The sequence below is a fragment of the Protopterus annectens genome, chromosome 4.part0 (genome assembly GCF_019279795.1).
Source record: "Protopterus annectens isolate FY-2018-M chromosome 4.part0, PAN1.0, whole genome shotgun sequence".
Classification (NCBI taxonomy): domain Eukaryota; kingdom Metazoa; phylum Chordata; order Ceratodontiformes; family Protopteridae; genus Protopterus; species Protopterus annectens.
In genome coordinates, this window is record NC_056733.1 from 49,140,310 (window position 1) to 49,162,746 (window position 22,437).

The window sequence follows — 22,437 nt, forward strand, 5'->3', positions numbered from 1 at the left end:
AGGCCAATGACATCGGAAGATGTTTAAGCTGTGGCCTGCATACCTCTTTCAATGGAAAGGCAATGGATATGTCTACTCGGGTAGTGACCCTTGATGTATCCACAGGGATCACAAGAATGGTAGCCCTTTAAGGAAACAGGCAGACACATCTCCACTGTACCCCAGGAATATACAGGAATACATCTTTGTCATCTGGGATACGTATCTGACCACACATCACAGGAGAATGGGAAAAGGGATAGGCTTAAAAAACTGGCCAAAGTAGGACATTTTAACAGCTCTTCACTTGACACTTACACCTTGAGAAAAGAATGGGTGGACTTATACAAGGAAGAGACCATCACATGCTTAGTAGGATTAGTCCAGAAAATGATGAAAAAAGCAGGAGGCAGTGAAAAGTACATGGTTTCAAATACAAGTGTCTATGTTTTCAAAACACTGCATTTAAGCAGTATACACATGCACAAGTAAAACTTAGCAAATATTCATATGGACTAGTAGACTAGCACGACCCGTGGTGGTGGTGCTGCGGTAGCGCTGTCACCTCACAGTAAGATGCTGTCCAGTTCGATTCTCAGCTAGAGCGTCTTCTGCGTGGAGACATGCGTGAATGGGCGTACCTTCATTGAAGGTTGTGCGTCAGGGCTGGTAACTCAGCACGTAAAAATCAACTACCAATCATTAGCGGACCGGAGTTCCGCTGTGGCGACCCCTAACCGGGAAAAGCCGAAAGACACAACAACAACTAGTGGACTAGCACATTTGGTGGGAAGCTGTATGATCAGTCAGTAATCAAACAGTCTACTGGATACTTCATGAAAGTACTTCATGAAAGTTTGTCAAAAAACAAAGTGGCTTGTCTAAATGAGACAAAAACTGACAGAATCTTCACTCAGATCATCTGTGATGGCACTCTGTGTTACTGTCAAAAACTGCATTTATCAGAACATACCTTAGCTACCTCAGCAAAGGTAGAGCACTTCTGCTGTCTTTACATTTGAGACTGGCTCTCTTTAAAGGAAATAGTACTTAACTGGCACTTCCCCCCTCACTTTCTTAAAACTAGAATAGTACGTAAACAATGAATCCTAATTCATTAAAAAACAGCAGTTACAGTAATGCCAGGTACTGCCCATCACCATAATATAAGGGTCCTTATTTCTCTGAGTACCACTTTTAACAGATACCCATGATGGTCAATTGTCAAAGAAGTGTGTGGTCATACACCATGCTATTGTGTAGTATCCACAACTAATGTGATCACCTTTGTTCTAAACCAATATAGAGTATTTATATCCTGCAATTATTTTATACAGAAAATACTAAACTGGAGGTGGCAGATACCAGCGGTGGACACTGCAATTAAGTATAATTCTTTGCAGCTTTGTTACTATTGTACATTACAACATCTCAATGCCTGTAAATGTGGACATGATTAGGTGATCATCAGAGGCTGAATAGGAGTCAAAGTTTGTAAAGTACAGTTTAAACCAGTCATCTGAGCAGCAGGGCTATGCTTTTACAGTAAGGACTATGCTATAAAACTTCACAAACATCCTGCCAATTCCATATGTCTCTGCTAAATGCCTTGAGAAAAGTAGTTTGACTATCACTTACCTTTGCTTTGGGCCTGGCAACATTATACAGAAGAATGATCCCAGAAACACCAATCCCAACAAGGATTCCATACTGGATTTCCCACAGGCACAGGAAGAATGTAGCAAAGAAAGGTAAAAGATCCACTTCTAAAAAATAAAAAAGCCAAGAATAACAGATCCACTTTAATGGGTTGCAACCGTTTTAAAACAAAACAGTACAAATACTGCCAACACAGAATGGTCCAGGTCTTACAAACATGTTCATACTCCATGGAATGAGCAAGTGACTAAGTTCTATGCAGCATTTAAGCTTAGTTTTTGCCCTTTATCCATTTTTGTTTCTGTGTTAGCCCTTTTCCCTTATAAATCCATCAGCATTTACTGAAATTCTCATACCTGCAAACTGTTCATAGTAATTAAAATCTTATGATACATATTCAGATGAACTCAAGTTAAGTTGAAATGTAAGCATTACCAACTTAGTGGTAAATACATGAATAGATGAGTAATACATGAATAGAAAAGGTGGTGGGGTAGCTTTAATGTATTCTAACCTACTCTCCATTACTCCCTACCCTAATCATATTCCTCATTCAATAATGCAGTAGTAGTAATAGGGTTATTAAAAATGAATAACCATAAAAGCATTTGTATCATGGCCCTTTACGTCCCCCTGGTAATAATATCACAACACTTGAAGAAATTCTCCTATGGACCTCAAACAATATTAAGCTAGAGACCTTCATACTACGCGATGTAAACATAGACTGGAATAAAATCAATAACTTTAATCCCACCATATCCATCAATCTATTCAACTTTACTCAACTAACTAACTCCATTACTAGACCCAACAAAACAACCCCCCCAGGTACCACACTAGACTGGATCCTAGTCACCCATCTTAAGAAAGTCAAACTCAGGCATCCTACCAGACTCTATAGGGGACCACCTGTCTGCTTTCATCCACTGAGCAACCCACTCCTCTCCTCACCTACACAAATATATTCACACACGTAATCTTACAAACTTCAGCCCCACACCTTTCTCTAACTCCCTAAAACAAACAAACTGGAACTCTTTAAAATATCTTCCTCTACACAATGTCATAGAATTTTTCAGCTCAACCTTCTTAACTGCCTGTGAAGGCTGCCAGCCTAGCCAGATAGAATTGTGCATATAATTCTATCATTTGTAAACATGAATGTTGAACTACAGACTTGTTTTCTTAATTGAAACAAAATATTGTGAAATGTTGAACTACAAGCTTGTTTTCTTAAATGAAAGAATATGTTGTTAAATGTTGAACTTAAAAAAAATGTAACAACATTGTCCTCTGCTGTAAAGAAAGCTAAGACAAGCATTTCATGACTCTCGTTTATGTTTACAATTCAGCTCTGGCAGGTCTAGATGAAGCATCCTGCCTACTGTTTTAACTTAAGAAATAATTACTAGAGTTTACATGTGGAATGTCTTTTTTATTGATGTAGTTTCCTGCAGGTACAAGACAACAATTATGTAGCATCCATTAGTTTGGGAACACCAGGAACGTGTGAAATGATGTAACGGGAACAAGGACTGCAATAGCAATTTTAACAGAAAGAATCAGAAGGCATGAAGCATTTTTGTCTTGATCATCCAACTCACAGCACTGTCTTGCTCATATGCAAGTTATCTTAGACTTGTGTTTTCTTTTAGAAATAGCTAGGAACTAGAAAGATTAGACTAAGTGTTTTCCTATGATGTCAGAACTGTACTACTGAATTACTTTAAGTATTTCTGTGTGATCTCTGAACTCTTGACTAGCACTGTGTAGTAGAAAGTATTGTCTTGTGGTTTTAATTATTTTTTATTAAATATTTTAAAACCTTTTAACTGTGGCTGTTTTGCATAGAGATAATTTAAGCTCTTAAGAGTACTTGCATGCCTTTGGTAAAATTGTGCAAAGCCACTCTAATAGCTTTAGCAGTGGGCTGTACTACCAACTGGATAATAATATTGTACAGTAATAATTGGACACCCTTTTAAGGGCCTTTGAGTAGCTGATCCATATTAGTGGGTGGTGGCAAGTAGTACTACCATATAGTCTGAATAAAAGGGGCACAGCTGGAAAACCTGCGCTAGCCTTCCCCAGGAGTGCCTGTGTGGTTGTATAGACTCTTCTCAAAGTGTGCGTGAGTGTGTGTGTCAGCTACTTGGGCAGGGACATGAAGCACTGGTTGGACAGAGAGGGTCCTGGAGATTTTAGCTTGCCCACTAGGCTGACATCTGGACCCTATAAGCTGTGCCAGTGGGGAGTCTTATTGGGGACCTGGAGAGCAAGGGAGCGACCAGCCCCAGACTGACTGTGATCTCTGTGTGCTCTTAAGGGAAATTGCACTTTGCTGTGTATTTATTATCCTTTCCTCCTATATGAAATGCCCTCTCTGGTGTTAGTGGTGAGGACCGAGGCTCCTTGATTGCTGGGTTAGGGCATGGGCATCAAACTGCCCTCAACTCACTAGCTCCACCAAGAACAAAAAGAATAAAAACCAATACCGCCCCATGGCTAACTAAAGATACCAAAAGACTCATGCAGCAAAGAGATAAATCCTGGTAACTATACCATCAAAACAAGCAGACAGAAACTCTTCTTAAATATAAACAACTATACAACCTTGCTAAAAAAAAAATTATCAGAGACAAAAAAATCCTACTATATCAAACTCCAGTCTAACCACTCCAAAAAACCCAAATGATTCTGGAATTCCATTAACTCCCTTCTCAACCCAGGTACAAAAAACAATCCCTGCCCAACACCTGCATATCTGATCCTTAAATAGCCTCTCTATTCAACTCCATAGCAGAACTGACCAAGACCTTCCCAAACAACAACCCTTCCCCTCAACTAATCCAATCTTCCCCAGCCCCTACACCACACATACCCCCAATCCTCCTCTGATATTTGAACTTAAACCCATCTCAACCTCCTACATAAAAAAATTACTCTAAGCTATAACCATGCTCTAATGGCCCTGACAATATTCCATCTCTCTTCCTAAAAACTGCCGCAGATGGAATCGCTCTTCCCATTAGCATCCTGATCAATAGATCCATATAGGAATCTTATGTGCCCAAACTGTGGCGTGCAGCCTTTATTCTACATCTCCATAAAGGAGGCAACAACAATAGTATCTCTAACTACCGCCCCATATCTATCCTCTCCTCAATCTCAAAATTCTGGAAAAATGCATCCACCTTCAGCTTATGCCTTTCCTAACCAAACACCAACTAATCACTCCAAGCCAACAAGGTTCCCGACCTGGCCATAGTACTATCACTGCCCTTCTCAATTTCTTAGATACAATAAATTTTGCCCATGATTCGGTAAAAATAGTATCCGTTCTACTAGAGCTCTCCAAGGCATTCAATACCATCTCCCACACCCATCTCCTGAACCATCTTTCTAACCTTACTCTCTCTCAGAAAACCTTTTCCTGGTTCTCTAGTTACCTCTCTAACAGATCTCAAGCTGAGAAATGGACAAAGGCACCTCAACCTTCCTTCCTACCCCCACTGGGGTACCCCAGGCATCCATACTCGGTCCAATGTTGTTTAACATCTTTATTAATGCTTTCCACACAGCCATACCCAGCACCAAAATAGTACAATATGCAGATGACTCAACTTTAGTGTGTTCCGCCTCTATCCTCCCTGAGCTCCAAACAATGACTCAAACTGCCTTCTCTACCATTGAGAACGGGATGCTTCAAAGCCACCTCTCTCTAAATGCCAACAAATCCAAAATACTATGATTCTCTCCTTCAAAATCCTTCCCTCCTGATAAAATCTCATCCCAAATTATTAGCCATAACAACTCTACTATAGAGGCTGTTCCCTTCACTAAACTACTTGGGGTAACTATCGATGACCACCTAAAATTTGATACTCACATCCAGCAAAACATTAAGAAAACACATGTAAAACCTGGCATACTATACAGAAACATCCAATTTCTCTCCCTTTACACAAGACAAACTCTTGCCACTACCTATCTACTCCCCTCACTAATGTACGGCGCTCCTCTACTAACAAACATAGCTTCCTCTCTCTACTCCAAACTGGAAGTCTGTTATAATAAAATTTCTAAATCTGCCACCAAAGTCAAATACCCCTCCCATCATTGCACTGCCCTTCATTTGTTAAACTGATGAACTCACCAACTATCTAGACCATCTCCAAATTACTACAGCTCACAGACTAATATTTCAACCTACTAAATGCCCTGCACTAACCAACATCCTACAACCATACACCCCACATAGAACTCGAAGATCCACTCACCAAAACCTGATCACTGTCCACAAGCCCAACCGCCCTGCTGATCAGCTTCTATTATCCTTTTCCTTAGCCAAAAAATGGAATTCTCTTCCTTCCTCACTAAGGACTTGTGAAAACTTTGATAACTTTAAAACATAGCTAGATTCCTACCTTTCCTCTAATTGGAAATGCAACTGCACTCCCCACCTAGCCTAATCACCCTACTCCATCCTGAATTATTAAACTCCTGACTAACTCTGAATACAAGCTAATCTAACATAAATGTACATATTGTAAATCGCTCATTCCACCTTTCCTCTACTTCAACTAAGTCATCACTCTCTCTTTCAATGAAGTCACTACTGGCATCTTAAATATTTAATTGCTATGTAACCAAATAATTATTCCTGTTCTCGAACATGAAATGTATTTGTAATTGTAAATGTGTTTACTTTACTATGATGGCATCTGTAACTTAACTATGCAATGCGGAGCTTTTCTCCCCGGGCCTCCACTGAAAATGAACTCCCCTGTCATCAAACTGGAAATAAATAAATAAAATAAATACAGCTAAGCTTTGTCAGTAATATCAAACATACGTACAACATAAGAGTACATGTATGAGTTTGTCAAACACTGAATGTTTAAAGGAGTGAATGATAATTTTAGATGGACTCTAAAATGATCGAAATCAACAAAAACTAAAAGAAAAAATAAATAAAAGGATGCAAGCCCCACTGTAACTCCCACACCTCCTGTTAATTTTATATATATACCAACTCCAGGATCACACAGCAGTGGAGGGAAAATTCCCTGACCTCACTGCACTGCAATCTCGTAAAAAAGGCTTCTGGTAATAACGTCATACAAAAGAACATTCACTCTTATTTACAGGTTATAAAAAGCATTTACTGTTTTGACCTGCAAACATATTTGTATGTACTTGTATGCATGTCTGTGTGTGCATATATGTGTATATATAAACAAAAAGGTAAATTCTGATATGGGTAAAAGTGTTTACCTCTTGTTTTAACTTAATAAACCATGGTTTTCACAAGCAATTCCAGCTTGAATGTTTTTTTCTTATATTTAATAAGAATGCAAAATGATCTTTGGCGTGGATCTTAGATACCAAGTTGTGACAGCGCCTGCTTTAGTAATTCATATGCCAATATTCAGAGCAGTCATTCCTGTAAGACTAAATTCCCTTTTTTGTTGATTTGTTCTTCCTTAAGAAAAGTGTGTACTATCCTTAAGGCTGGAAAACTACATTTCTTTGGTACTAGATTATGTTATACATAGGTTTACCATGACTTAAACGAAGTGCAGGCAGTTGAAGCACTGAAGGTTGTAATCAGGTTTTCCAAAGGGCATATAAGCGAACCACCAGAGGCCAAACGAAAATGATCGAGATGACTTGTGCACTTGATCATTTGAGAAGCGATGTACTGACACTAGGAAGGGAGGTCACACTTCAGTGAGGAAATGGGCTAGTTCTCCTGTTCCTCACTGAAGTGTGATCTCGGAGTTGGTATATTTAATGTGTGGGGGTGCAGGGGTGCATAGCCCCCCTGCAAAATAGCAGAATTAATGTACCTTTGACTGTAGAGTTCAATGGTAAGTTGATATGCATAGCAGGAAGCAAGTGCTGTCACCTCCTGCTATGTCGAGTACATCGAACCACAGTGGTCGACGTATTCATTTTCACTGTGGTTTAGTATTCGGAATTCAGCATTTCAGGTCAACATTGTTAATGGTCGACCAAAACTGATTCGTAATTTCCATAGTAAACCTATATATATATATATATATATATATATATATATATATATATATATAAAACACTATATTCTAACTGAGTGCTAGATCAGGACTAGCTACTCAACAGTGTAAAAACGGTCTCTAGGTAATTTGGTCACATTAACCAAAAAAAAAAGCACTGAAGTTGCAAGTCCTCAGTATCAATTTATTAGAATAAAAGTTTAGCACTTTCGTCAATATAATTGACTTCTTCAGAACCAAAAAACACCATTCAAATCAAGTTTAAATATAGTATGCTACATAATAATTGATTCACCTCTAACCAATACCATCAATGAATGTTTTCCGTTCATGAATATTAATAGTAATGAATATTCTAGACTTAAAGTAGAAAAAATCACAAAAACAAATTCACATTATTAAATAATGAACTTAAAAACAATATGTATATATATTATATATGGTCAACCTGAACTCTAAAACATATATTCACAATATGCATAAAATGAATTTTATAAATATGAATAATAGAACTATTATAAAAATACAAAGTTGTAAACACTGAATTTATCAAATATACTTTTTTTTATAAAAAATTATTAAAAAAGGGTTCTCTACATAATGTGTGTTTTAAACGAGTGTTGTGATTTGTGAAACTGTTAAACTTGTTCTGCCTTCTCTTTCAGAATAGGTAAAATGGTCAAATGTTCATTTAATCCTGGTGGAAAATCTACGGCTAACCTTAACTGCCATAATAATTCCTTCTTATTTAAAACATTTTGCCAGTCCTCCACATGAACAAAGTCAAGAATAGCAAACTTAAAACCAATAAAATCAGCACATGACATACTGTGTTTATATAACGCATTAGTTTTCTTTTTGTTTCTTATATCATATAAATGTTCATATATCCTGGTTTTAAACAACCTCTCTGTATTTCCTACATAAAAGGAAGAACACGTGTCACACCTGGCTATATATATATATATATATATATATATATATATATATATATATATATATATATACCAGTTACCACTTTTCAAAAAAATGAAACTTTTGTTCTGCTTCTCAATACTAATAGAGTTGTCCTGTAGAATATATGAGCAATAAGGACATCTACCACAAGGTCTACTCCCTCCCATTTTCACTTGTATATCTTGATGATTATTACCTCTTTCTAATATTGATTTTAAATTTGGTCCTATTTTCATAGAAAATAAAGGTTTGTCACCCACTGACCGAAATACTTCACTATTGGTTTTAAAAATATTCCAGTTCTTCATTATTATTCCCTTAACCTGAGAATACAAAGGACTGTATTGTATTACACACACTTGCTGAAAATCAGTTTGATTTTCTTCATTAGTTCTAACTACTGCATTATTAGTTGGTTTGAATCCTTTGCCCAACAGGGGTGTATATTTTTTTACCCCATTTGTCTAGGACATATGTAAGTATGTGATCTATAAAATCCCCAGGATAACCTCTTTCAAGGAACATGTCCTTCAAGAGTACAAATTCCCTGATCACATCAATTTTTAAATATGTCAACCTAGCAATTCCCATAGCCTGACCTTTAATTATACTTTTTTTCTGGAAAATAGGATGGTGGCTATCAAAATGTAAATAGCTGTTGCAAAAAGTATTTTTACGGTAGATTCTGGAAATGTATTTGTCTTGGACTTTAATGATCTTGGTATCTAAAAAATTAATTTCTTGATCATGAAATTCAAAAGTAAATTTTAAGAAATTAGTGGTTTCATTTAAATATTGAGTAAAAAAGGGTATTTATCTGAGCTCCCTTTCCATAAAACAAATACATCATCCAAGAATCTACCATAAAATAATATATTAGAAGAAAAAAACTCACTTTGGAAAACATGTTTTCTTTCCCACCCTAGTAAAACCAAGTTTGCATACAAGGGGGTGCAAGCTGCTCCCATCGCAACTCCTTTTAGTTGTTGAAAATATTCCCCCTCGAAGTATATGTAATTGTTTTCCAAAATAAGGCTCATAAGCAATTTCATCAGATGTTAAGGAAGAACTGGTAAAGAGTGTTTCTTCAAAATACTTTAACCCTTCTTGTTTTGGTATACATGAAAATAAGTCCTGAACATCTGTGGTTAGAGAAAAGGAATTTGGGCACCACAGTTCACTTTTCAGTTGACCAAGAAAATCCCAGGAATCTTTTAATAAATGTGGAAACTGTTCTACAATACATTTTATTTTTTTATCTACATATACTGCTAAATTATGTATTTTAGAGCCCGCAGCTGCTACAATAGGCCTGAAGGGTGGTTTTTCCAAGTTCTTATGCATCTTAGGTATACCAAAGAGAACCGGAATTTTGGGGTGTTTATTCAAAAGAAAATCATACTCGATTTTAGAAATCCTTTGATCCAGGAGGTATTCATACAAGTAACTGTCGAACCTTTGATATGAGATGTGAATCTCATTTTTTGAACATAAAGAATAATTTTCAGCATTAAAAAGAATATCTTGCATAACATTAGTATAATCTTCCGAATTTGTACAATATAATCCCTCCACCCTTGTCAGGTGTCACAATACGTATTCTCCTGTCTTCTTTTAAACTTTTCAACAAGTTTCTTTCTTTACAGTTTAAATTTGAGAATGTTCTTTTTTCTCCCCCCATATCTTATATATATCTTCCTTCACTATTTTTCTCAAAAGCAGTAATAAGTGGGTGTAAAGGTGGATTAAATATACTACTTTTTTTAGTGATTTTACAAGTTCGCATATTCACATTTTTATCTGAAAACATTATACTCAAATTTAATTTTCTCAGATACAGTTGTAAATCCACTATTACTGTTGCTATATCAGGTATTCTAGTGGGGACAAATTTAAATCCCTTAGAAAACAGAGAAAAAAACTCTTGAGCAATAGTAATTCCAGTATAATTGTATATATATTGAACCCATTTAAAGTATACTGAACATTGTGTTTACATTTAATTAAATCAGATGCATCTACCACCTGGGGCGACCTTTGTGTTGTTGTATTACTTTGCTGTATGTTTTGTATGTCTCCTGCTTGCGATAATTATTATAATTGTGCAAGCAATCAGGTAGTCTATTTGGCCCAATGCTCGTCTTGTCCCATATTTTATATAGGCAAGACGGACAGAAAGTTACAGGAACGGCTGTATGAACATCTGTACGCAATGAAGGAGAAGATGGAAAACGCCTTGGCAAAGCACATTAAGGATAAACCTGGTCATGAGTTCACCTTTTCGGTGATAGACCAAGTTTGCTCAGAGAATAGGGGGGGGCCCGGAATATCTGAGATTAGAATTCAGAGAATTAATGTGGCAGTTAAAACTGGAGGCTTACCACTACCCTGGCCTCAATAACATGCTATCAATTAGTAGTGTTCTCAAACTGAGAAGCTTAGAGAGGTAGGGCATATCCTATTAGTATAGTACTGGACATTATCTTTCATGGTAGCTTATGTTCCCTTGAGGCACTGGCAGCTAAATAATCTCGTTAAAACAAGTGATAATAAGTTAAAGTAATTTAGTTGCATTTTTTATTGTGGGCGGCCACGGTGGTGCAGTGGTTAGCATTGCCGCCTCACAGCAAGAGGTTCTCTGGTTCGATCCTCGGCTGGGGTGCCTTCTGTGCGGAGTCTGCATGTCCTCCCTGTGGTCACGTGGGTTTCCTCCGGGTGCTCCGGTTTCCTCCCACATCCCAAAGATATGCTGCAGGTGGATTGGACACTCTAAATTGGCCCTAGGTGTGCATGTGAGTGTGCCTTCTGTGGAAGGTTGGGCGCCGGGCTGGCAACTCGACACTGTAAAACTCCACTGCCAATTAATGTGCAGACAAGGTGATCCACTGTGGCGACCCCTAACCGGGAAAAAGCCGAAAGAAGAAGAAGTTGCATTTTTTATTGTATTTTTATGCCTTAGATAGAGTGGGCATTTAAATGTTTGTACTTTGTAATAATGTAGTCTAAAATGTTTTTTGTGATCTTTCAATATTATTTTTTAATAATTTATAATTGATATATATGTATAGAATATGTTTTTTATATTTTTCATATATATGGTTGTTTGAGGTTATCATAATGATTAGTAAAACTTTAATTTTAGATTCTAGGCAGCGATCGTTGTCATTTTAAAGTTATGCTCGGTGAGCTCAGTACCTTTAAATTAGGTGGAAGGAGGAGGGGGGCGTGTTGATCACAAGTTTAGTTTTATTGCATTTATGTAAGCCATTGTAATGGTGCAAGTTTTCTGTTTTTAAATTCTGAAGAAGTTGGTGCAGAGCGGCGACGAAAAGCTACATTGAGTTGTTTGGCTTAAATAAATTATTTTCATTCATTGGAGTTCAGCGTTACTATTTTGACATATTTGCTACAGCAGATTTGGATTTTCAGAGTGGTTATTCACCACTGAATCGGAGTTGTGAGTGTTGGCAAGTTTTGCTTAGTTTATCGCTTTTGTTTTTGTTCTTGGTGGTGCAATGGCAGGATATATGTATGGCTCCCAAATATCAACAAAGTCTAGAAGATAGAGGATTTTTGCTTGGAAGTGTTTTCATAGGTATTTTTATATCCCAAGCAGACTCCAACAAATTTTTCTTCAGGCAGATTGCAAATATTGGAAATGTGATGGGGAAGAAAGAGGTAATTGGGAACATATTTTTGTGAGTGTAATGACTTGGCAGACTTTAAAAATTCCCCTGTAAACTACTCAATCAGAAATACAGGGTGAGCAAATTGGTGCAACAAAGGAAGTGAACTTTTTGAGGTGTGATAAAGGATCTGAATTGCCTAGATACAGTCAGGCCTTGCTCAGTTTAATTCTGGCGGCTGTCAAAAAAGCAGTTACTGCAAAATGGAAAGCAAAGCCTAAACCATCCATATTAGAAGTAGTGAATATAGAAACAGAGATAAAAGAACTGAAAGTGGGATCTATAAAAAATGGTAGGAGCAAATTACGTATTAAAATGGGAATTGTGGGAACAATATATGCAGAGTAATGTTTTGGAGTAGGAATGAGGTTAGAGAGAAGGCAGGAATTGAATGATCTATATAATGTTCAATTGAAAATGTACAGAAAATTAAATATGATGTACGTTTGCAACTGAAACTGTGTCAGTATGGTTTGCTTTCATTTATATACATGTACAATTGCCTGTGTCATAAGTAATAACTAAAAAAATCTGTTTTTGGTTAAAAAAAAGTATGTACAATATATGACTCTGGTAGATTTCCTCCTAGTAAGGAAAGGGCATTGGGGTAGAGAGTCATAAATTGCAAAGTCTTCCCCAGTGAAACAGTGCCCACAGCACAAAACACTGAAGATCACAATCAGCTGCAAAAAAAGTCAGAGAATGTTCCAAGGTCATTACAGACTAGGCTGAAGACCTGAAAGTTGACTAATGCAAAAACATTGAAAGAAATACTCAGGGCTCTAACACCTCAGGAAGAAGAGGAAATAGGAAGAATTGAAGAAAAGGTTGGATTCCAGATGACTGGAGAATAAGCATCCTAGTGCCAGTATATAAGAACAAAGGGGACATTCACAAATGTGGGCAGTACAGATGTATCAAACACCTGCCACACTGCATGAAAGTGCTGGGAGATGAGCAGTTTGGATTCAAATCAGGATGCAGCTAAACTGACCTGATGTTTGCAGCGAGAGAGGTGGTTGAGAAGAAGCTAGAGAACAGGAAAGAGTCCAAATGGGCATTCCCAGAATTAGAGAAGCCATATGACAAGGTCCCAAGAAAGCTGATTTGGGCAGTCCTGCAACAGTTTGGCATACTGGAAAACTTGGAAGAATTAATGCAGGCTATGTACAAGGACCCAATGACAGAAGCACGAACCATGCTTGGACTCGGAAAGGGTTTCCAGTGAAAGTGGGTGCTCATCAGTTTTCAGATCTGAGCTCACTGCTGCTCCTGCTGGTGATGCAATACATTAACACTAAGGTCTTACAGGAAAAATCAACAAAGTTGCTTTATGCAGATGAGACAGCATTACAAGCAGACTCTGAACAAGAACTTCAGCAAATGACAGGGGAATGGAATTCGTAACTGATGCACGGGATGAAACTGGATACTGACAAGGCAGTTGACACTGCAGAAAATGTGGGAACCAAAAGAAGCTGAAAGATGAGCTAGAAGGAGAAATAGTGGAACAGGTGAACAGCTTCAAGTACCTGGAAGAAGTTATTGAGGAAAAAAAGTCTGAATGAGGGGTCAAAGCTAGCACCTGAGAGGCTGCAGCGAAACGGCACAAAGTGTTAGGGGTAGTGTGCGACAGAAATGACAAAGAAGATGAAAAGTAAGGTGTATAAAAGAGTGGTGCAACCAGTACTGCTGTATGACACAGAAACCTTGGCTGTGAACTCAGAGCAGTTGAGGAATCTAGAAGTGATGGAGATAAGTGCCTGAAATGAGTGGCAGGATGCATACTGTGCAACATACAAAGAACTAAGGATACCAGAGCAGAAGCCAAAGTAGCACTAATCGCAGAGAAGGTCAAGGAGAACAGATTATGGTGGTCTGGACACATGTGCAAGAAAGCAGAAGGCAACCTGAAGAAGATCTGGGGAGACATTGAAAAGGCAAGAGAAATCAAGGGCATCTAGCAAAGAGATGGATGGAATGCATGACAGAGGACATGCGACAATCAGGCATGACCTCAAAGAAGGTAGGAGAGTGGTTACACTGATTTGAGAAAGATGGTGACAGCTGGCATGACAGCCCAACCCCATGTAGAAAAAGAAGGGGTTGATGAGGATGAATATAATATTCAGGGAACCAGCCTCCTGACTTGCCTCCGGACTTCATCTTCCATGCAACTTCATTCTCCATAAATAATTTCCATCAGATCTCTCTCTCAGACCTATCCAAGTTTGGGTTGCAGTTGCATCCCCTTGGTGGTTATACTCCCACCTCAGCTATAGGCCCTTATGTTGAACTCACTTACGGATGCTCTTCAGGTACATAAAATATACAATTCATAGTCTCTCATATTCTCTTTCTATGTAATTACACACCAGGTTTCTCCCGCAACTCGGTCTCTTGGCCTTGTCCTACTCCATAGTCACTGGTCAGATCAGTGGTGTATGTGGAGCATTTCTACCCCTTTTGTTAACTGAGAATTCCCATCTACACTGCTCCAGCTAGAGCTGAACCAAACATCTACAAGTTGGCAATGACATTCTCCAGTACTATGATGTTGAAATAATAAAATAGGTTTATTGGATATTACTTATTTATTTGTGTTTGTTAACCATGACAGTCCAACTGAGCAAAACATCCTTTTCAACAGAGTCCCAGGGAGAAAAGCTCCACATATACAATATCAGTAAGCAACTAGATTTGACAGGATAGTAAAACTTTACAGTCAAATAACAGACACTTCAAATGAACCCATATATCTATATATGTATGCATGTCTAGGCTCACACAGAAAAGTATAAAAATGAAAAACTCAAGATGAAATTTGAAAATAAGAAAAATGTCAAGATAATGCTGTAAATCTTTTTTCTTTTTTTTTAAACACATTTACTGAATTATCACTTGTGACTTAGGCACATTTATTTAAAAGTAATCAAACTGTAATAACAAGTAAAAATTAATACACATTATGATTCATATATATTGCTATATATTATAAGATCTAAGCAACATCATATAAATTATTCAATTCCTGACCCCTTTTTTAAATAAAAAACACCTTTATTAAACCATCACTTACGACGTAAGCAATCATACATTTATATAAGTGAAAACAAACCACAACGACAGAATCCTAGTTGCAAGCATTTTACATAACAAACCATACTGAGACACTCCCAGTTGCAAACATTATGCATCATTTATAATCTACCCAATCGCTTTCACACATTACCTAGCTTATTTAAGTCCTGCCTTCCTTTAAACCTCATTCCTCCCCTGTATGCATTGTTCCCACAATTCCCATTCTTTCCTGTGTAGTTTGCTCCTAACTTTTTCTCAAGATCTCAATTCCAGTTGTTTTATCTCCATTACTATATTCACTACTTCTAATATAATTTACATTTTGATTTCCATTTTCTAGTAATTGCTTTTTTGCAAGCCACCACAATTAGGGACAGCAAGGCCTTACCCATGTCTAGACATTTTCTGATTTTGTATCATAGGTCAGAAAAATCTTCTCCCTTGTCACATCAATCTGCCTGCCCAGCATCTCTGACAGGGCATCGTGCAGGGAATCCTTAAAGTCCACCAACTCACTGCACTCCCAGAAAATGTCTTTCGGCTTTTCCCGGTTAGGGGTCACCACAGCGAAACTCCGGTCCGCTAATGATTGGGAGTTGATTTTCACAAATGCCGAGGTGCCAGCTCGACGTTCAAGTTTCAGTGAAGGCACGCCCATTTACGCATGTCTTTTGAACACCCACCAAACCGCGGGGAGGGCATGCAGACTCCACACAGAAGGCACTCCCTGCACTCCAGTCGAGAATAAAACGGGAGAACCTCTTGCTGGGAGGCAACAACGCTACCGTCTGCACCACCACACTCCCAGAAAACATGTTCCCCAATTACCTCTCACACCTCCAACATTTGCTATCTACCTGATGAAAAATTCCCTCGAGTCTACTTGGGATATAAAAATATTTATGTAAACATTTCCAAACAAAAATCCTAAATCTTCTAGATTTTGTTGCATATTTATAGGTTCATGGGTAGGTACTAGGCTATCGGCCCAAGGGCCTTCATAAGCCTAGCCAGCAAGGTTCCATAGCTTACGCCACCCAAGAAAGTTATTTTCCTATGCTACTGTCCAGCAGAGACACAGAAATGATCCCCGAGGTGTATTTCCTATTTCCCATCCACTCATCAAGATTTTTTTTGAAGAGTGCTAATGAAGAACTTTGCCTGACATAGATGGGTAGCTTGTTCCAGAGTATTGGAAGTCTCTGGGACAGGAATCTATCCCTCCAGCATGTCCTGTTTATTATGGTGACAAGGTTTAGGTCCCTAGAGCGTGTAGCTCGAAGGGATTGGGATTTCTTTAGGTGCAGCATGTCCAACAGCTCTGGGTTTGATGTAGCTTTATATGTTAGGCAGAGATCACCTCGGAGTAGGCGATATGCTACGGAGTAAAGCTGGAGTTTTTTGAGGCGGTCAGTGTAGGGCATTTGTTTGAGGCCAGTAATCCTCTTTGTGAGGTACTTCTTTGGCCTTTCCAGCTGCTGCAGATGTCTTGTGAGGTACATTCCAAAAGGGGAGTTGTACTCTATAATGGGTCTTATGAGTGATGAGTAGAGGGGAACAATGACCTCTTTTTTTCTGGATGAGAACCCTTTTATGATGAGGTGTGCCATGCAGAAGGACATCCTGACTACTGTGGCGATGTGACTATCAAAGGAGAGACTACTGTCCACCTGAGTCCCAAGGTCTCTTATCACGCATTCGGTGTTAAGTAGATTGCTGCCTACGGGTACAGAGTTTTTTCCCCAAAGGGGATGATGCTGCACTTTTTGGCATTGAGCTTGAGGCCACGGCTCTGACACCAAGCATTTGTCTCAGTGAGGCCCTTCTGTAGGATGTCCACATCATTTGGGGACTTGACTATGGCTCCAAGTTTGCAATCATCTGTGAACTTCGTTAGCCAGAGGTCTTTTATGTTAGCCTGTACTTCAGAGAAGTAGATACCAAACAGGAGAGGTCCTAGGACGGGACCCTGTGGTACTCCACTTGTCACTGCTTTGAGGTCAGATTTGGAGTCTGCAACTTTTACAGTGTGGGTTCTGCCAGTGAGCCAGTTGGCAACCCATCTTGTGACATAGGGATTTATACCTAGTTTAGTGGGTTTAGATATAATTCCAAAATGGGGGATGGTGTCGAAAGCCTTGGCGAGGTCAAGATAGGCTGTGGAAACCACCTTACCCTCATCCAGGGCTTTGATGACTGCCTCAAAGAAGTTGATCAGGTTCAGGAGGCATGATCTGCCTTTCACAAACCCAAACTGGGTGGGATCCAGAGTTTGGAGGTTATCAATGTCTTTGTTTATGAGTTCCATGATGATACGTTTCATGGCCTTGCAGACCAGGCTTATCAGGCTAATGGGTCGATAGTTCCTGGGATCAGTGGTGATATTTGGGAGACATACAAATATCCTCCCTTGTTTCTTTGTGAATTGCTTATCCAGTCTCTCATATCAATCCTTTCTAACCTCCTCTGATTGATTCTTATAGTTATCATGCAATATTTTATATGCTCTACTAATTATTCTAGTTTTAATGGCAGTTTCTGTTCTAGATTCTGCTAAAAACTCTACCAGTGCCGGTCTTTTGTTTAGGATACCCCGTTTCTTTCTCTTTGCCTAAACTCGGATATCAATCCATGATAGGGAAGGCAATCTCAAATCTGCAGTCCAAATAAATTCTTGGCATCTTCCCATTCTATCATCTTCCCTCTCTAGTTATTTGCTCCTAATACTTTGTCTCCTTTGTCAGTTTTCTCCAATAAATTCTAGCCCCCTCTTGCATATTGTCTATATACCAAATTTCAGTCATCCCTATCGGCAGAATATCCCTTCTCCATTCCCACGATGGCTTAGTTGTTAGAATACTTTCTGCTATTTTATGATATAATATTCTGTATAATTACTGTTATTCTCCTTAAAGGCCTGTATCCAAAATCTCAGTCTCTTCTTGTTTCTTGAGCTTCCCCTGTTTCAACATCATCCCTTTCCACTTTGAATTATATTTTTCTGCTTGTACTAGGTGTAGGAGCCTTAACTGTGTAGCTCTGAAAAACACCTTCAAATTGGGTAACCCCAATCTGCCTTGTTCTACTGGAAGACTCATCTTATCCCACTTGTCTCTGGCCATCTTCCCCTTCCAGATAAAATCCTTCAGCTCTTTATTAACTCCTATCCACCACTTCTCCTCTGGTTGATAAAAATATGCTTGACCTGTGTATAAGACTAAATGGACTAAAAACATTTTGACTGCTTGTATCTTACTTTCCATATCACAATAACAAAACTTCCATTTTCTCAGTTTTTCTGTTAACATTTGTTTAGTCTCTTCCCACATATGCTTAGCTGCCACACAAGAATTATTTTTAATCCATACTCCTAAATACTTCAGTTATCATGTCCCCAAATAGATATTGCTGAACCAATTTGTGTGTGGGTACATAATTCACCACTATTGTCTTTGTTTTAGCTTCAGTAATTTTGTATCCCGAAAAGGTTTGAAACTGTCTCATAATGTTCCACAACACTGTCATTTCTCTTTCTGGTTTTGTCAGGTATAAAATAAGATTTGCAAATAGAGCCAGTTTTTCTTTACTATCATACCAATTATATCCTTGAATTTCTGAGTCCCTTATTTTGTTTGCCAATGATTCTAAATATAATGCAAATAAGAAAGGGGAAAGAGGACACCTCTGCCTGGTTTCTCTGCTCAAACAGAAATTATCAGAGAAGAACCCACCCACTTTAATTTTCACCTCCAATCCCTCATATATCCTCCTAATCAACCTTATATATATTTTTGAGGAAATGCAAATGCTTCCATTGCCTTGCTCATAAAACTCCCAGCTTACTCTGTCAAGACCCACCAACAACAATGGTATTTTCTTGCATTTTGCTTCCCTTTGGATCATCAATGTTCTGTTAATGTTGTCAAATGTTTGTCTCCACAACACAAAACCACAATGATCCATATTGATCAATTTTGGCATTACCTTTGTCATTCTTTTAGCCATTATAGACATGAACACTTTCTAATCATGGTTTAGTATTGAAAGTGGCCTGTATGAAGCTGGATCAGATGAATCTTTATCCTCTTTAGGTATTACAGCTACTAGTGCTTTCTTCCAAGATGTCAGTACGTCTCCTCCTGTTAAAATACTGTTAAACAAAACCTTCCAGATCTTTATCAAATTTTCCTCCTAGCTTCCAAACTTCCACAGGAATCCCATCTATTCCTGGGGACTTTCCTGTAGACTGGTTATACATTACAATTTTTACCTCATCTCCTCCTAGCCTAATTATTAGTAATCGAGTCTCATCTACTTCTACCTCAGGCATATTTCATTCTTCCATAAACATTTCCATTTGTATCTTTTCTTAATTTACATATTTATCTGCTTTATACAGACTTTCGCAGAATTTCCAAAATATCTGTAATACCTCTACAGGATCTCTTGTTACCTTCATTGTTATAGGCTCCCTAAGCTTTCTATTTTCTGTTGCCTGAGTTGTTGTGCTAAAAGTTTTTGTGCTCTCATGTTATTATCAAAAAAACAGTTTCTTATCAGCAGTCTTTCTAAACTCTTGCATATTACGGAGGTAATTCCTTTGTGACATTTTGGGGTATTGCCAGCTGTATCGGGAGAAGTGGGACAGTGCATGTGTGGCATATGCCGGCATTGCTGGCTGGAGTTTTGTAAATGGTCTTGGGTCATTTGACTGTCACACTTATTCGTACAGATGCTTGTATTGAAAATGCACTTGTAAAAGCTGCTTATGTTAAAAATGCTGCAACAGAATCTTAATGGAGTTCTGAAGGTGAACTGTACCAGAGTCAGGTGACTAGATGTGATGTCATTCTATAACCAGCTGAAGGATGGATCTCAGGCAGAAGCGGCTTGTTTGTTTTTGTTTTTCGTTGGAACCTGATATAAAAGATCTACTGTAGTTGTTCTGTTGTTAGTTGTACAGTTCAGTCAGTGTAGCGTCTCATATTGCCTTGTGGAACTAAGCATCTCAGCAGTACCTCTTATCTTGTAATATTAAGTGAATTAACTGGGGACAGCTTCTCTATAGTTAAGTTAGGAAAAGTACAAAAGAAAATCCAACACCAGCCAGAGAGTCCTCAGTAAATATAAAACGATAAATAGTAACAGAAAACTTCGGACTCACCACGAAATAAATAAATACAGTATATTTTATTAGACAAACGGTAAGCGCTTTCGCGTATTCAGAGATACGCTTCCTCAGACCATAGCATCAAGTCAAATACTGCAAGCTTATATAGTTGAGTAATCACTTAATTAAACCCAATCAAATGATTAATTAATTAATTAAATAATTAGGCAATCAAGAAACAGATCTTTTAAAGAAACAGCTTATAAAATACATGATTCCTAATATAAAATGCAGTATCATGCTATATGTAATAAATATGATCTTGTTAACTGTTTACAAGCCTAAAAATACATTTATATATAGTTTAAAACTATCTAACATATAGGCAATCATGTGTACAGCCTATATATAAATTTATATACAGATAAAAACTATTAATATAAAAATATGATGTAGAGCTTAGTACCTATCTACTGCTATAAATGTAGGAAAATATATGCTCATTCAAATAAACTAATAAAATCAATAAATAGATAAATACATATCTATTAGGCAGAATGATACTAAATCAATTCTATTAAATAATAAAAAATAAAAACAAATGCAATATCAAATAAACTCAATGATTATATAACTTCATGAAAAAATAGTAATAATAAAAACTCCTCTTTAAACAATTCCTACACTCATACAATATGCAGAAATATATATACTCTGCTATCTAATTAAATATATTAAACACACTTAAATAATTAATGCATATGAATAACATTATTAAAATCAATATGAACTTTGCTTATCAAGAATATATGAAACTATGATAAATATGTATGTGTATGTATTAAAAATGTATACATATGTACAAAATATATACATAAATGTGCATAAATAGTTATGTACGCTAAATAACTATGCATAAAAACAAATATATATATATATATGTATCTACATGAAACTGTACAGTCAGTAAAAATCTAAATTCAACCTAAAACTTGATCTTGGGCTATAACAAATATTATCTACGTGAAGCAAGATGTGACTTCAGGGAGACATATGTATTTAGACCTGGGGGATGATGCCCCCTCAGCTTAAAAATCCAATACAATTCTTTTGTTTCTAAGAGGCTCATATAATCTCCGCCTCTTCTACTCTGCTCTACAACTTGTAGCACCCTAAAAACAAAAGAATGATTAGGATATGACAAGACATGTCTAGCCAATGCATTTAGTTCATTCTTATTTTTAATATCGTATTGGTGGTTGTAGATCCTATTTTTTAATTTTCTCTTGGTGAGACCAACGTAGAAGGCAGGGCAGGATTCACATGTTGCTAAATATATTAAACCTATTGTCTCACAGGTGGCCTCAAACCTGGGGGCAAAAGAAAAATTAATAGTAGGATGTGTAAACAACTGTTCCCTGGAGATATATTTGCAGTAGTTACAATGATTGCATGGGTAGGTGCCATACCTAATGTGCTGTATTTGGCTTACTAACGATTCAGCAGGTAATCTATCACACAGAAGTCTTTTTAGACTTCTGTTGTTTCTATATGTAAACAGTGGCCTTTTACCTACAAGTTTTAAGGTTGGTGGATCTATGATCAAAATTTTCCAATTATTTAAAATAATATCCCTTATGTAGAGAAAGTCATTAGTATAAGTAGTTGAAAAATGCAGCCTTTCAGATGTTTCCTTAGGATACTTCTTGATGCAGGTACCTGCATAAACTCCAGTTTTAATCTCTCTGCCTTGTATTGAAGCATCTTATTGCAATCATATTGCATTTGTTTTTATTTTTTATTATTTAATAGAATTGATTTAGTATCATTCTGCCTAATAGATATGTATTTATCTATTGATTTTATTAGTTTATTTGAATGAGCATATATTTTCCTACATTTATAGCAGTAGATAGGTACTAAG

At 37.4% G+C, this 22,437-nt stretch overlaps 1 protein-coding gene across 3 annotated transcripts in view; it reads right to left on the reverse strand.

The window, feature by feature from the left end:
- The window catches only part of SLC26A11 (solute carrier family 26 member 11), a 1,037,522-nt gene that overhangs the window by 455,946 nt on the left and 559,139 nt on the right, over positions 1-22,437 (reverse strand). For all 3 annotated transcript variants that reach the window (XM_044068078.1, XM_044068080.1, XM_044068079.1), the window contains one exon: positions 1,618-1,745. In XM_044068078.1, coding sequence (XP_043924013.1) covers positions 1,618-1,745 — 128 coding nt within the window. The remainder of the gene's footprint in view (positions 1-1,617; positions 1,746-22,437) is intronic.